The following is a 13833-nucleotide window of genomic DNA, read 5'->3' on the forward strand; positions in this document are numbered from 1 at the left end:
AATAACTTTAAATAAACTGCGTTAACGTGCGATAAAATAATTGTCAGTATTAATTAATTAATGTATTAACGTGCCCAGCCCTAATTATATTACAGTATAATAAAGGCAGAATTTCATGACTGCAACACACTCAACCAGAGCCGGACCGTCCTATGCACTCACTAAGCTCGCTGTGTAGGGCCCCGCATATTAAGCAGGGCCCCGTCTCACTCACGTGTCAAATTGGAAAGCTAGTGTTACTGTTTTGATAACTTGGTAGGTGTTTCAGGTTATGCCTGCTCATAATTTCGGGGTCAGATGTTAAATGGGCCTGATGGCTTTTTAAAACAAGACAGTGATTATCTGTGTCTCAGTCAAGGTTTAGATACATCTCTGTTGATTAGCCTGGGCAGTATGGATCCACATCTCTCGTGGATGATAAGCATCATGTATTCAGTCAAATCAGAGTATAAATAGTATTTTACCTTTGAAACCTGGGATGGCCGAGTGCAGAGGCGGAGACACTGACGCAGCTCAGGAAGTTAATCCAAACAAAACAGAAATACACAGGCTTTTTACTTTGATAAAACACGAACAGCTTTATTTTATTTACTGAGAACAGCTTTAATTTAATTACATCAAAGATTTATGAAAAAATAAAAGGCTTTAACAACGCTAGAGACTCTCTGTGTCCTCCTTCTCTGATTGGTTCAGCCTCCTGTCAGTCTGGTTCCTCCTCCAAACTCCTGCAGATGTTTAAATGAATAAATTGATATATAAATAAAGTGGTGATTTTAAAATAACTGTCCTTCTGTTTCTTTAAAGCTGTGCAGTTGATAAAAAGTAAAAGTGACAGAAAGGCTGTCCTGATATTTGTGTTGTCATGATCTCATTTGGCCTCTTGAGGGCGACAGAATCTAAAACTCCATCATGTCTGAACAGAACAGCTGATGTTACAGAGTGTGTGTGTGTGTGTGTGTGTGTGTGTGTGTGTGTGTGTGTGTGTGTGTGTGTGTGTGTGTGTGTACTGACTGTAACAGGTGATCAGCAGCAGTGCAGGTATGAAGACGATGAAGGAGACTCTCAGTGTGTTTCCAACAAAGCTCTGCAGACTGTTTACCTGCTGGACAGCTGTGCTCCACATCTGTCAACACACACACATTTTCACTGGTGTGTGCTCTGACACACGTCATGGATCTCTGTGAGGAGGAGAGCCGGGTCAGAGCGGCGTCTGGACCTCTGCCTGATGATTGGACGTACTGCTGACGTATTGCGGTAAGCGTGTCGACTCATTTCCGTTTCCGGTGCTTGTGTGTTGGTACCGTGTTGTGCTGCTCTCGCTAAATAATAGTTACATTTGTTAGATTACAGCGGCCAACTGTTCGCTAAACACTTATTCTTACAGTAATTCTGCCTAAGCACTCACAGTTCTTTCCATCTTTAAGTGACTGCTGTTCAATCTCATAGTAGGAGGGGGCTGGGTGACTGTCCGAAGGAGGAATAGTCGTAAGCATTCAAAGTCCACGGGGCATCATCAACCTGTTCACGTTTCTAACAGATTTTCCCCACTCAGCGACACACCCGCTGAGAAACCAACTCTGATCATTGGCAGCTCCATTTTGAGAAACGTGAAGTTAGCGAAGCCAGCGGCCATAGTTAAGTGCATCCCTGGGGCCAGAGCGGGCGACATTGAGTCTTATTTGAAACTGCTGGCTAAGGATAAACGTAAATACAGTAAGATTGTTATTCACGTCGGCGGTAATGACTCCCGGTTACGCCAATCGGAGGTCACTAAGATTAATGTTGAGTCGGTGTGTACATATGCAAAAACAATGTCGGACACCGTAGTTTTCTCTGGACCCCTGCCAAATCTGACCAGTGATGACATGTATAGCCGCATGTCGTCATTCCGCCGCTGGTTGTCGAGGTGGTGTCCAGCAAACGATGTGGGCTTTGTTGATCATTGGCAGACTTTCTGGGGAAGACCTGGTCTGATCCGGAGAGACGGCATCCATCCCACTTGGGAAGGAGCAGCTCTCATTTCTAGAAATCTGGCCAAGTTTATTAGTGGACCAAATCCATGACAACCCAGAGTTGAGACCAGGAGGCAGAGTCGCAGTTTAACACACTTCTCTGCCCTTCTTTTTCAGCAGTTACCCACCCAAAACCCTACGCAGAGTCGCAGTCTAACACACTTCTCTGCTCCTCCATTTCAGGAGTTACTTAGCGAAAATCCTATAGTGACGGTGTCTGCCCCCGACCATCGAAATTATTTAAAAAGGTAAACAGAAGAGGAGCTGTGCATAAAAACCTCATAAAAATTAAAACCACAAGAGCAATAGTGCAAACGAATAGGAGAGTTAAATGTGGACTCTTAAACATCAGATCTCTCTCTTCTAAAGGTGTACTAGTAAATGAACTAATATCAGATTATGATATTGATTTATTTTGTCTTACTGAAACCTGGCTGGGTGATGGAGAATATGTTAGCCTAAATGAATCCACCCCTCCCAGTCATATTAATACTCACATTCCTCGAGGCACAGGCCGAGGAGGTGGAGTTGCAGCTATCTTCCACTCTAGCCTACTAATCAGCTCTAAACCTAAACTAAACTATAACTCATTTGAAAGTCTTGTTCTTAGTCTTTCGCACCCAAGTTGGAAATCACTGCAACCAATTCTCTTCGTTATAGTGTACCGAGCACCTGGTCCGTATTCTGAATTCTTATCTGAATTTGCAGAGTTTTTGTCAACTTTAGTCCTTAAAACGGACAAAGTTATTATTGTAGGGGATTTTAATATTCATGTGGACGTTGAGAATGACAGCTTCAGTACTGCGTTTATCTCTCTGTTAGATTCCATCGGCTTCTCTCAGAGTGTTCATGAACCGACTCACTGTTTTAACCACACCCTCGACCTTGTTTTGGTGTATGGTATTGAAATTGAACATTTAGTGGTGTTCCCACAGAATCCCTCTTTATCCGACCACTGTTTGATAACTTTTGAGTTTGTATTGCTGAACTACTCGCCATTGGGCAAAAATTTCTATACATGATGTCTGTCTGATAGTGCTGTGTGCTAAATTTAAGGATGCGATTCCATCAGCTCTAAATACATTATCTAGTCACGGAGGACTCCTATGCTAATTTCAGTCCCTCCCAAATCGATCATCTTGTTGATAGTGCTGCAGGCTCGCTGCGAATGACACTCGACTCTGTAGCCCCTCTAAAAAAGAAAATAATAAAACAAAGACGGTTAGCTCCATGGTATAATACTGAAACTCGCAAATTAAAGCAAATATCGCGGAAACTTGAGAGGAAATGGCGTTCTACCAAACTGGAAAATTCTTGTTTAATTTGGCAAGATAGTCTTAAAACTTATAGGAAGGCCCTCCGTAATGCCAGAGCAGCGTACTACTCGTCATTAATAGAGGAAAATAGGAACAACCCCAGGTTTCTTTTCAGCACTGTAGCCAGGCTGACAGACAGTCACAGCTCTATTGAGCCAAGTATTCCCATAGCTCTCAGTAGTTACGACTTCATGAGCTTCTTTAATGATAAAATTCTAACTATTAGAAACAAAATTCACCAAGACCTGCCCTCAACTGGCACCAACTTATCTCTAAACTCAGGAACCTTAGAAACAGCTGTAGAACCAGATACATGTTTAGACTGTTTTGCTTCCCTCAATCTTTACCAACTAACTTCAATAATTTCTTCATCTAAACCATCAACCTGCCTCTTAGACCCCATCCCGACTAGGCTGCTTAAAGATGTTCTACCCTTAGTCAGCACCTCTATACTAGATATGATCAATCTATCTTTATCAACAGGCTATGCACCACAGTACTTTAAAGTAGCTGTAATTAAACCTCTTCTGAAAAAGCCCAAACTTGATCCGGATGTTTTAGCCAACTATAGACCTATATCTAACCTTCCATTTCTCTCTAAGGTTCTGGAGAAAGCAGTTGCTAAACAGCTGTGTGACTTTCTACAGAGCAATAGTAGAATAGTAATAGATTCAGAGCTCATCATAGCACAGAGACAGCATTGGTGAAAATTACTAACGACCTCCTTATTGCATCAGACAAAGGACTTGTCTCTGTACTGGTTTTATTAGATCTTAGTGCTGCATTTGATACCATTGACCATCAGATCCTATTGCAGAGACTGGAATGTTTCATTGGCATTAAAGGAACCGCTCTAAGCTGGTTTAAGTCCTATTTATCAGATCGATTTCAGTTTGTACATGTTAACGATGAGTCCTCCATGCATGCCAAAGTTACTCATGGAGTTCCTCAAGGATCTGTCCTCGGACCAATCCTCTTCACTTATATATGCTTCCTTTAGGCAATATTATCAGGAAACATTCCATAAGCTTTCATTGTTATGCAGATGATACTCAGTTATATCTATCGATCAAGCCAGATGAAACTCATCAGTTAGCTAAACTTCAAATGTGCCTTCAGGATGTTAAAACCTGGATGACCTGTAATTTTCTCATGTTAAACTCAGATAAAACTGAAGTTATTGTTCTGGGGCCTAAGCACCTCCGTGACGCATTATCTAAAGATATAGTTTCCCTTGATGGCATCGCCCTGGCCTCCAGCACCACTGTGAGGAATCTTGGAGTTATCTTTGATCAGGACATGTCGTTTAAGTCTCACATTAAGCAAATTTCAAGGACCGCCTTTTTTCACCTACGTAATATTGCAAAAATCAGGAACATCCTGTCTAAAAATGATGCAGAAAAACTAGTCCATGCATTTGTTACTTCTAGGCTGGATTACTGCAATTCCTTATTATCAGGCTGCTCAAAAAGTCCATTAAGACTCTTCAGCTGATCCAGAATGCTGCAGCACGTGTTCTGACAGGAACCAGGAAAAGAGATCACATTTCTCCTGTTTTAGCTTCTCTGCATTGGCTTCCAGTAAAATCCAGAATAGAATTTAAAATCATTCTTCTTACCTACAAAGCTCTTAATGGTCAGGCACCATCTTATCTTAAAGAGCTCATAGTACCTTACTACCCCACCAGAGCACTGCGCTCCCAGAATGCAGGGTTACTTGTGGTTCCTAGAGTCTCCAAAAGTAGACTAGGAGCCAGAGCGTTCAGCTATCAAGCTCCTCTCCTGTGGAACCAGGTTCCAGTTTGGGTTCAGGAGGCAGACACCATCTCCACATTTAAGAGTAGGCTTAAGACTTTCCTCTTTGATAAAGCTTATAGTTAGGGCTGGCTCAGGTGAGTCCTGAACCATCCCTTAGTTATGCTGCTATAGGCCTAGACTGCCGGAGGATTTCCCATGATGCACTGAGCTCCTCTCTCCTCTACTTTCTCTCCCTCTGTATGCAACCTCATCCCATTATTGCATGTTACTAACACAACTTCTCCCCTTTCTTGTAGTCTTGTGCTTTCTCGTCCCTCTCCTCTCTCCTCCTATCACTTCCTGCAGGTTTTCTGGCTCTGGAGCTGTGGAGTCTGGATCTGTAGTTGCGGGTCACCTGCTGCCCCCGTGTTCCTGCTCGACACCCTCTGCTGCAACGACTATTGTTACTAGTCCTATTATTATTGTTATTATAATCATTAACATTATGATTGTTATCATTAACACTACTATAAATATCTGTACCATTTTTCATTTAGTCTATAGCAACATCACCTTTACTGTCTGTACCTCTGTGTGGATATTGTGTGGGCTGCCTCCCTCTCTCTCTCTCTCTCTCCCTCTCTCTCCTTCACCCCAACCGGTGGAGGCAGATGGCCGCCCACCCTGAGCCATGGTTCTGCTCGAGGTTTCTGCCTCTTAAAGGAAGTTTTTCCTTGCCTCTGTCACCTAGTGCTGCTCTTGGTGGGAACTGTTGGGCTTCTGTAAATAACATCACAGAGTACGGTCTAGACCTGCTCTTTTATGAAAAGCACTGTGAGATAACTGTTGTTGTGATTTGGCGCTATATAAATAAAATTGAATTGAATTGAATTGTTAGGAGGAGAGCCGGGTCAGAGCGGCGTCTGGACCTCTGTTAGGACGAGAGCCGGGTCTGGACCTCTGTTAGGACGAGAGCCGGGTCTGGACCTCTGTTAGGACGAGAGCCGGGTCTGGACCTCTGTTAGGAGGAGAGCTGGGTCATAGCGGCGTCTGGACCTCTGTTATATTTCATCATTTCATTTTTGACTAAAATAAAGTTAATAAATAAAGTTAAATAAAGTTTTCGTGACCCAAGTTCATCATCAGGGCCCTGATCTGAGCCCTTATGTCTCCGCCCCTTTTCAACACCGTCCCCTTTGAGCTTCACATAGTTTTAATCAGAGTTCCTGTTTTTTTGATTCAAAAGGTTTTTAGATTTTAACTGTTTTCCAGTCGTACTTGCCTTCAGGGCATTGGGGACCTGTTGTCTGTGGCTCCGAGGGGGGGCCAACACTATCTTCCAGTTTCTTAGCTGTGCCAGTTTTAGTCCACGCCCCCCGCCCGACACCATGCAGCGAAAAAGACTAGAACTAACACCGACACTAAAAAAACTAAACCAACAGCAAACCTGCAGCTTTAAAAACTAATTCAAACTGAACTGAAATCAAAAGCAAAATAAAAACTAATGAAAAATTAAACGCTATAATAACCTTGGCTGTCACATAAAAGTCCAACGATGTTCACTGGTTCGTTGCTAGAAACATCATCCTGCAGGTCTAAACCGCAGGTTCATGTTTTCTCTGAAGCCCTGCACCTCCAGCCCCCTATTCTGAGCACAGTCAGAAGCTAAAGTGTGAAAGAACCAAAACCACAAAGAAAATATATTTTCCATTACACCATCTTACCATATCCTAAATTGATACATCTGAATGTTAAAACTTTGAATGAACCACTTTTAACTTATTTCGTGTTTCCTGTTTTTTCTGAATGAGTTCTCAAAGTGATGACGAGGGTTTCTTTGTTTGAGCCTTCTGGGCCGACGAGTGAAGAACCTTACAGAGTTATTTGATTCATTCTGGAACTAAAGTGTTAACTTGTGATAAGATAACTGACCTCCGGAGCCCGTGTGACCTGCGTGGGTTCGTTGTCTGTGACATCACTTCCTGTCGTTGCCGTGATGGTCGTTGATCTGACTGTGCAGGTATGAAGAGGAGCTGTGGGGTCAGAACACAGACAGAATACAGGAAGTTCCTGCTCAGTAGGAAAAGCAGAAGGAACTCCTTTTGTTCAACAGGCAGGAGGGAGGAGTGGACTGCTGGGTGTGAAAAGAGTCACTGTGGTTTGTTTCTTTTAACCAACAGCAGCTGCTTCATCTGTGACTGTTCTGTGTTTCTGGACCTCTTATAGACAGAACAGCAGCTCTCATCTCTATGCAGCTCCTCTGGTCTCTCTCTAACCCTGTTTAATCAGCTTCTTCCTGAATTCATTTGGAGACATTAAGAAGTGACGTCTCAACCTGTCCTGCAGTTAAAGACAAACAACATAGATCCTGATTCCTGATGGACTGAAGACTCAAATTCAAAATAGGCCCCACCAACAGCACTCTTAGCTGTGATGGACTCCACCTGTTGAACACTTTGTTCTGTATTTAAATCAGTTTATGGATCTCTGAAGCTTCAACATGCCGTCTGTCAAGTTTCCTTTTTCAAGCAGCAAAAACTGTGTCTCACCTCTCTCGACGATCAGATCCAGGTGATGTTTGTCATTATTGAACCATCCAGGTATCTCCACCATGCACCCGTACCGTCCAGCATCCGTCTCTGTGAGGTCCAGTATGGTCAGAGAAACATCACCTGCCTCCAGTCGTCCCAGTAACTGATACCTGCTGGAAGCTCTGGTTATCACTTTATGTCCGTCTGTGGAGACGAGCTGGTCGCTGCAGCCAAACTTTGGTAATTCACCTCGACCCCAGCAGACTTCCAGAGGTCCATAATAGGTGATGTCATATTTACAGGACAGAGTGACGCTCTGACCTGTTTGACCAACAACTGAGCTGCCGTCACTTTCACCGACTGTGGAGGCAGAAAGAAAGACAGAGTTTAACCGCTCAGTTCAGCAGCAGAGTTAAAGCTCTTTAGTTTATTCTGCATAAAAGCCAAAGAGACGCTGTAGATTTAACAGTAACAGCAGAAGCTCAGATTTATATGTTGGCATTCTTTATGATAAAGTTGAGTTTAATGAAAGTTAAAGAGAGTACCTGTGAGAAGAACGAGCAGCAGCATCAAGTCCAACCTGCTCTCAGTCTTCATGATCCACATCGAACTGACAGATGGTCACGATGAAGCAACATGCACCCAAGTAAGCGAGCGGCGTTTTTCAGGTTTCAGTTTTACAGGTTGGTTTGTTTTTAACTACACACGCAAAAATGCAGAAACACACCCCCTGATGAGACTCTGCAGCCTGTGGTTTCATCATGATGGTGCAGAACTGAAACAGTGACACCACAGGACCCTGGTCGTCCCGGCCTTTCTGTGAGTTTGCATGTTCTCCCCGTGTCCGCGTGGGTTCTCTCCGGGTGCTCCGGCTTTCTCCCACCGTCCAAAGACATGCAGGCAGCTGATGTTACAGAGTGTGTGTGTGTGTGTGTGTACTGACAGGTGATCAGCAGCAGTGCAGGTACGATGATGATGAAGGAGACTCTCACTTTGTTTCCAACGAGGCTCTGCAGACTGTTTACCTGCTGCTGCTGGACAGCTGTGCTCCACATCTGTCAACACACACACATTTTCAGGGGTGTGTGCTAATGAACTGTTGAAATCAGCTCAGCTTCTAGAGAGAAGCAAAACAACGTAATACAAACAATAATTCCATTTTTATTTGAAATAGTTTCCGAGGTGCGTTCAGTAGGAAGAATCTGCTGGGAGCAGTTAGAGTTTTGATCTTTGCTCCGACTTTCTTGCATCACTTTACGTCATGAGAGAACACGTGAATAATCCGATCGCCGTCCGACTGGTGTCAGTTTGGTGTTGTTTTGTTTGCTCTGTGGGAGGAGATAGTGATGCAGAACCTTGAAAGTACGGTGGCCCTGAAAGCTCATGCAAACACATACAAAAGAAGAAAACACTTGCAACACGTGCAAAGACTGAAATGCTGCAGCCAGAGATGTACTGGGACTGAAACTCAGCCGGGACCTTGGAGATGGAGATGCCTTTAGGGCGCGAGCAGAAAGACTTCTCTGCAGTTATTTTAATACTAATAGGGCTCTAACATCCAAACAAAGAGCACTAACTGTGTGCGCATTCTAAAATATTGCACGTGTGATTTTAGTACCTGTTATGGGTGATTTACTAAAAATTACTGCGTAGATGACAACAGGAGCAAACACAGTGGAGGTGGGTGCGTAAAAACCTCGGTTTGTTTCAGTGGAAATCGTCTAATAGGTACTAATAGGCTAATTTAATGAATATCACTGTCCAATCACATCACATGTCTGAATCTCATAAATATTACCCGTGAGATTAGGGTTACCCCTTTTTGACTTTATTGCACACACAAGACTAAAATTATTAGCATCAGCAAGTTATGGTGGCGTTTCAGTCTAAAAGTTTTACTCGCCACTGGTTGCCTCTGTGTTTGCGTAGCTTAAAGCCCCAAAGCTTCATAATGCTTCATCATGCTAGCTGATGTCAGCTGATCTGACTGCGTTTGAGGGACTATTTTGTCCCACAGATGAGTCAGCTGTTATTTATACCGTACCTTGGTTATGTAACTTAAAAATAGTAACATCAGATAAGTTTTGCCTCTTTTTAGTTGCCAGGAGTGAAAATGACTGATCCTCCACATTTGTTGCGTTTTAGATTAACTCCAGCTGGAAGACAGTTAAATAAAAAAGAGATTGTAGCTCTACAGGACGATTATTTTCCAAAGCAGCATTCATCTTTTTCCCAGATAATGTTAAGATTTTTCAGCATTCTATCATCTCAAACAGCAGGAAAAAGTCTCCGGTGGGGGGGGCATGACCCCGGACACCCCTAGATTTGGGCTAAGCTCCGAATGTTTACATCTGGCTCCGCCTCTGCTACCAACATTTATTTAGCGTCTCTGTTGCACTTGTCACACAAACCTGATGGAAAGTAAAAACTAGTTTGGCCCAGTATGACAGGCCGAGCTGGCTGAATCAAAACTTATCGAAGGCCAGCCCGCCCCTAGAGATAGGAGTCTTTTTTGTTGTTGTTGCTGACAACAGCATTCGGCAGGTCTAAACCGCAGGTTGTCTTTTTCTCTGAAGCCCTGCACCCCTAATCTGGGCACCGTCTCAGACCCTGAAGGTGTGAAAGAACCAAAACCACAAAGAGCTTATCACACAAAATACATCTTCCTTTACACCAGCTTACCAAATCACATATCGGTACATAATATTTTAGAGTGTTAAAACCTAATGAACGAAGCAGTTTGGACTCATTTCTGTTTGTTCTGAACGCAGCACGTGTTCTCAGAGTGGGTTTCTTGGTTTGAGCCTTTAGGGCCGACGAGTGAAAAACTTTAAATACAGTTATTTAATTCATTCTGTGGTTACTGGAACTAAAGACTAAAATGAAACTTGTGATGAGAAAACTGACCTCCGGAGCCCGTGTGACCTCCGTGGGTTCGCTTTCTGTGACATCATTTCCTGTCAGTGCTGAGATGGTCGTTAATCTGACTGTGCTGGTATGAAGAGGAGCTGTGGGATCAGAACACAGAGAGCTCAGATTAAATCAGATCTCTGAAACTTCAACATGCCGTCTGTCAAGTTTCCTTTTTCAAGCTGCACAAACTTTTAAAATCTTTTATGTCCTTTAAAGAGTGTCTCACCTCTCTCAGTGATCAGATCAAATTGATGTTTGTCATCATTGAACAGTCCAGGTATCTCCACCCTGCACCCGTACCGTCCAGCATCCGTCTCTGTGAGGTCCAGTATGGTCAGAGAAACATCACCTGCCTCCAGTCGTCCCAGTAACTGATACCTGCTGGAAGCTCTGGTTATCACTTTATGTCCGTCTGTGGAGACGAGCTGGTCGCCGCAGCCAAACTTTGGTAATTCACCTCGACCCCAGCAGACATGCTGCGCTCCATGTTTGCTGATGTCATATTTACAGGACAGAGTGACGCTCTCACCTGTTCGCCCGCCAACTCTGCTGTCCCCGACTGTGGAGGCAGAAAGAACGACAAAGTCTAACTGCTTAGTTAAAGTTAAAGCTCTTTATTTAAATGTTTTACTTCCAGGGTGGATAGAAGCTGAAAGAAGATATTCTGCATACAAACTCCAGAGAGCCTGTAGATTTATCAGTAACAGCAGAAGCAGATTTACCTGCTGTTACTCTTCATCTAATAATGTACCCATGTCTTTAACGTTGAGTTTAAATAAAGTTAAAGTACCTGTACCTGTGAGGAGAACGAGCAGCAGCATCAAGTCCAACCTGCTCTCACTCTTCATGATCCACATCGAACACCTTGAAAGACTGAAGCAGCTGAAACACAGCGAGAGTTGGCGGCACGAATCCACGCTGAAGAGAAGCGTTCACGAGTAAGTGACAAACGGTTTTCAGGTTTCAGCTTTAGAGTTCCGTTTGTATTTGACCACAAACAAAAGCCTGCAGAAAGAAACACCCACTGAAGAGACACAGCAGCCTGAGGTTTGAGCAGGTGCAGGAGAGACACTCTGACACCACAGAACAACTGTTTTAAACAATGACCTTTGGATTGACTAACTTTATTCTATACAGCGTTGATGGACAATGATGCCAGCTGGTGAGGCTGTAGGTTACTGATGGTCACTAGAAGAACATCTTTATTCCAGCCTGAGTAATACGTGTAACGGATCTCATGTTTCAACATCTCTGTTTTCCCTCTTCACTGTTCACTCCAGCCGGTATATCTGACTTTAGTTTTGTTTGGAGGCTGAATGGTGACCTGAAAGTTTACAGATCTGAAATCTCTTATTTTAAAGTGTGACTTCTGTGCTGAGACGAAGGTGGAAACAATCAAACCTGCAGAAAACACGAGAGCAGGAAGTGAAGTGACCAGAAATGAGAGGACGGGGAAATACCAAAATAAAACAGGAAGCACAAAAACCCCAAACCATAACAGCAATAGGGTCTTCAGCTCACGACTTCCTGTTGAGGTGTCTGTCCAGCCGCTTCCTGTCTGAGGCTGAAAGGTTAACACCGAGCAGCATGCTGCAAAAGAAATCTCCAGTCGTTGTTTTAAGAGACACGTTAAAAACAAAACGATCTAAATGTGAACAGCAGAGGTGAAGATGTCCTGACTGGATCCTACATTTCCCATAATGCAACTGCTTTGTGTCTTTCATCTGCCATAGTCATGAAGGACGTGTTCCATTCAACAAAAATATGCCGCAATTTGTTCTACATGTACGTGCAACTCAAAGCAAACTACAGGAAGAAAATAAAAGGAGAGATTCCTCTTTGGAAGAACATCGTGTGAGCAAAAACTACGGTGTCCCTGAGAGGCCAACACACTGCTACACAACACAACATGTTAAGAAAATCACAAGAAAAAAACACAACGGAAGTGTTTCCTGAGGGCAATTTTACAAAAGCAGAATTCAGAAATAACAGATAACAGTTTAAGAGAAGCCCGACCAAGTGTGGCCAGAGCATCCTGGCTTTATAAGATTCACAAGGGCCAAACCAGGCTGAGGAGGAGTGACAGGTCAAGCCAGTAAGTAATTCTGATAAATGCTGAAATAGAGTTGATGCATGCAGCATACTTTACACACAGTGAGCAACAGTGAATAAAGGAGGTAATATTAATAATATTAATATTAAAGCAGCATCAAACAGGGCCTTGTGAATGAAACGTCTCGGGGCTAGTTGAGGCCTCGGTGCAATTGCTGGATGTCGCTGATGCAACCCTGAATTGTCACGGGCTTTGGACACCTCACGGAGGAATTAAACGTCACTCTTGTGTCACGTATGTGGCGCTAGAGAGCACCTGCTAATTACAGGTTATGTCCCAGTAAGTGATGAGTGAAACACACTGAACATTTCATGTAAATTTAGTGATTATAAAACAGGGCTTACTTCCTGTTGATGCAGATGTGTTTAGGTGTAAAGTCTGGCGGAGATTTGAGAATGTATGCTGAAGTTATAACAACTTCCTGTTTCATGGCAAATCCTCGATATTCGACGCCACATCACGAACACGCCCTTCAACGAAAACTCACTGATAGCACAACTTTACGTCTTGAATACCTTGAGATTGCATAGCAAAAATATGATGTTGATCGGACTAATTCTGTAGGAGGAGTTTGTTAAAGTACGGAGGCCAAAACTAGGTCAATTTCGACTTCCTGTTGGGATTAGGGTAAAGCTCCAAGACGCTTTGTGCAACAAAAGTGTGCATCTAGTGTTAAGGTTTGATGCACAGATCCAGGAGTGGACACAAGGCAGGTGAACAGTCAACTCAGGTAGATTTACAACAAAGGCAAAGAGTGTGCAAACAGATGAACTGAGAAGTGGGAAGAGGGCAGACAAGTGAGAGGGCTCCCAGAACTCTGAGTAGGGCTGGCAGGCAGAGGCCTCCAGGGACACAGCTCTGGGCTGGAGCTCAGCATTTTCCAAAACACGGCACAAGAGACTGGACACAACTGGTTTAACTGAGACACGTGGAAGGTGGGATGAATTTGTTGTCGTGATTGTTGTCATGTACTGTATGTCAAGTTCTTTGCTACTGTGGCTAAACTAATCGCCCCTCAGGAGCAAAAAATTTTTTAATTTTCATCGATAGAGGCAGTATAAGTCTGACAGTGGGATTAATGACTTTTCATTAAAGATGCCAATGAATCAGGGTGACTGTTTTCTTGAGTCAGTTCTCAATGGAATATTTTTGAACTGTCTGACCTTGTTGTACTCAGTGAGGCAGCAGTTGTTCTAAGGAGATCGGAGACCA

General features: G+C 43.4%; 1 protein-coding gene across 1 annotated transcript; it reads right to left on the minus strand.

The window, feature by feature from the left end:
* Window positions 1–563: 563 nt before the first annotated feature.
* On the minus strand, window positions 564–8468 carry LOC119895997 (hepatitis A virus cellular receptor 1 homolog). Its single transcript, XM_038709456.1, has 5 exons — window positions 8141–8468; window positions 7614–7955; window positions 6997–7097; window positions 1012–1123; window positions 564–725 (listed from the first exon to the last, which is right to left on the minus strand). Exons 1-5 carry the CDS (start codon window positions 8199–8201, stop codon window positions 655–657), a joined length of 687 nt encoding a protein of 228 aa, XP_038565384.1. The 5' UTR covers window positions 8202–8468; the 3' UTR covers window positions 564–654.
* Between the last annotated feature and the right edge of the window lie 5365 nt (window positions 8469–13833).

This window comes from Micropterus salmoides, unplaced genomic scaffold, assembly GCF_014851395.1.
Source record: "Micropterus salmoides isolate LMB-PRFRI ecotype aquatic unplaced genomic scaffold, ASM1485139v1 Ms_hic_scaffold_9, whole genome shotgun sequence".
NCBI lineage: Eukaryota > Metazoa > Chordata > Actinopteri > Centrarchiformes > Centrarchidae > Micropterus > Micropterus salmoides.

Excerpts from the sequence above, each read along its gene's own strand:
- LOC119895997 (XM_038709456.1), bottom strand. The coding sequence starts at position 8,201 with ATGTGGATCATGAAGACTGAGAGCAGGTTGGACTTGATGCTGCTGCTC. Across the intron at positions 1,124-6,996 it reads AGGTCACACGGGCTCCGGAG|ATGTGGAGCACAGCTGTCCA; the intron begins GTCAGTTATCTT and ends GTGTGTTGACAG. Across the intron at positions 726-1,011 it reads GCTGCTGATCACCTGTTACA|GAGTTTGGAGGAGGAACCAG; the intron begins GTCAGTACACAC and ends AAACATCTGCAG.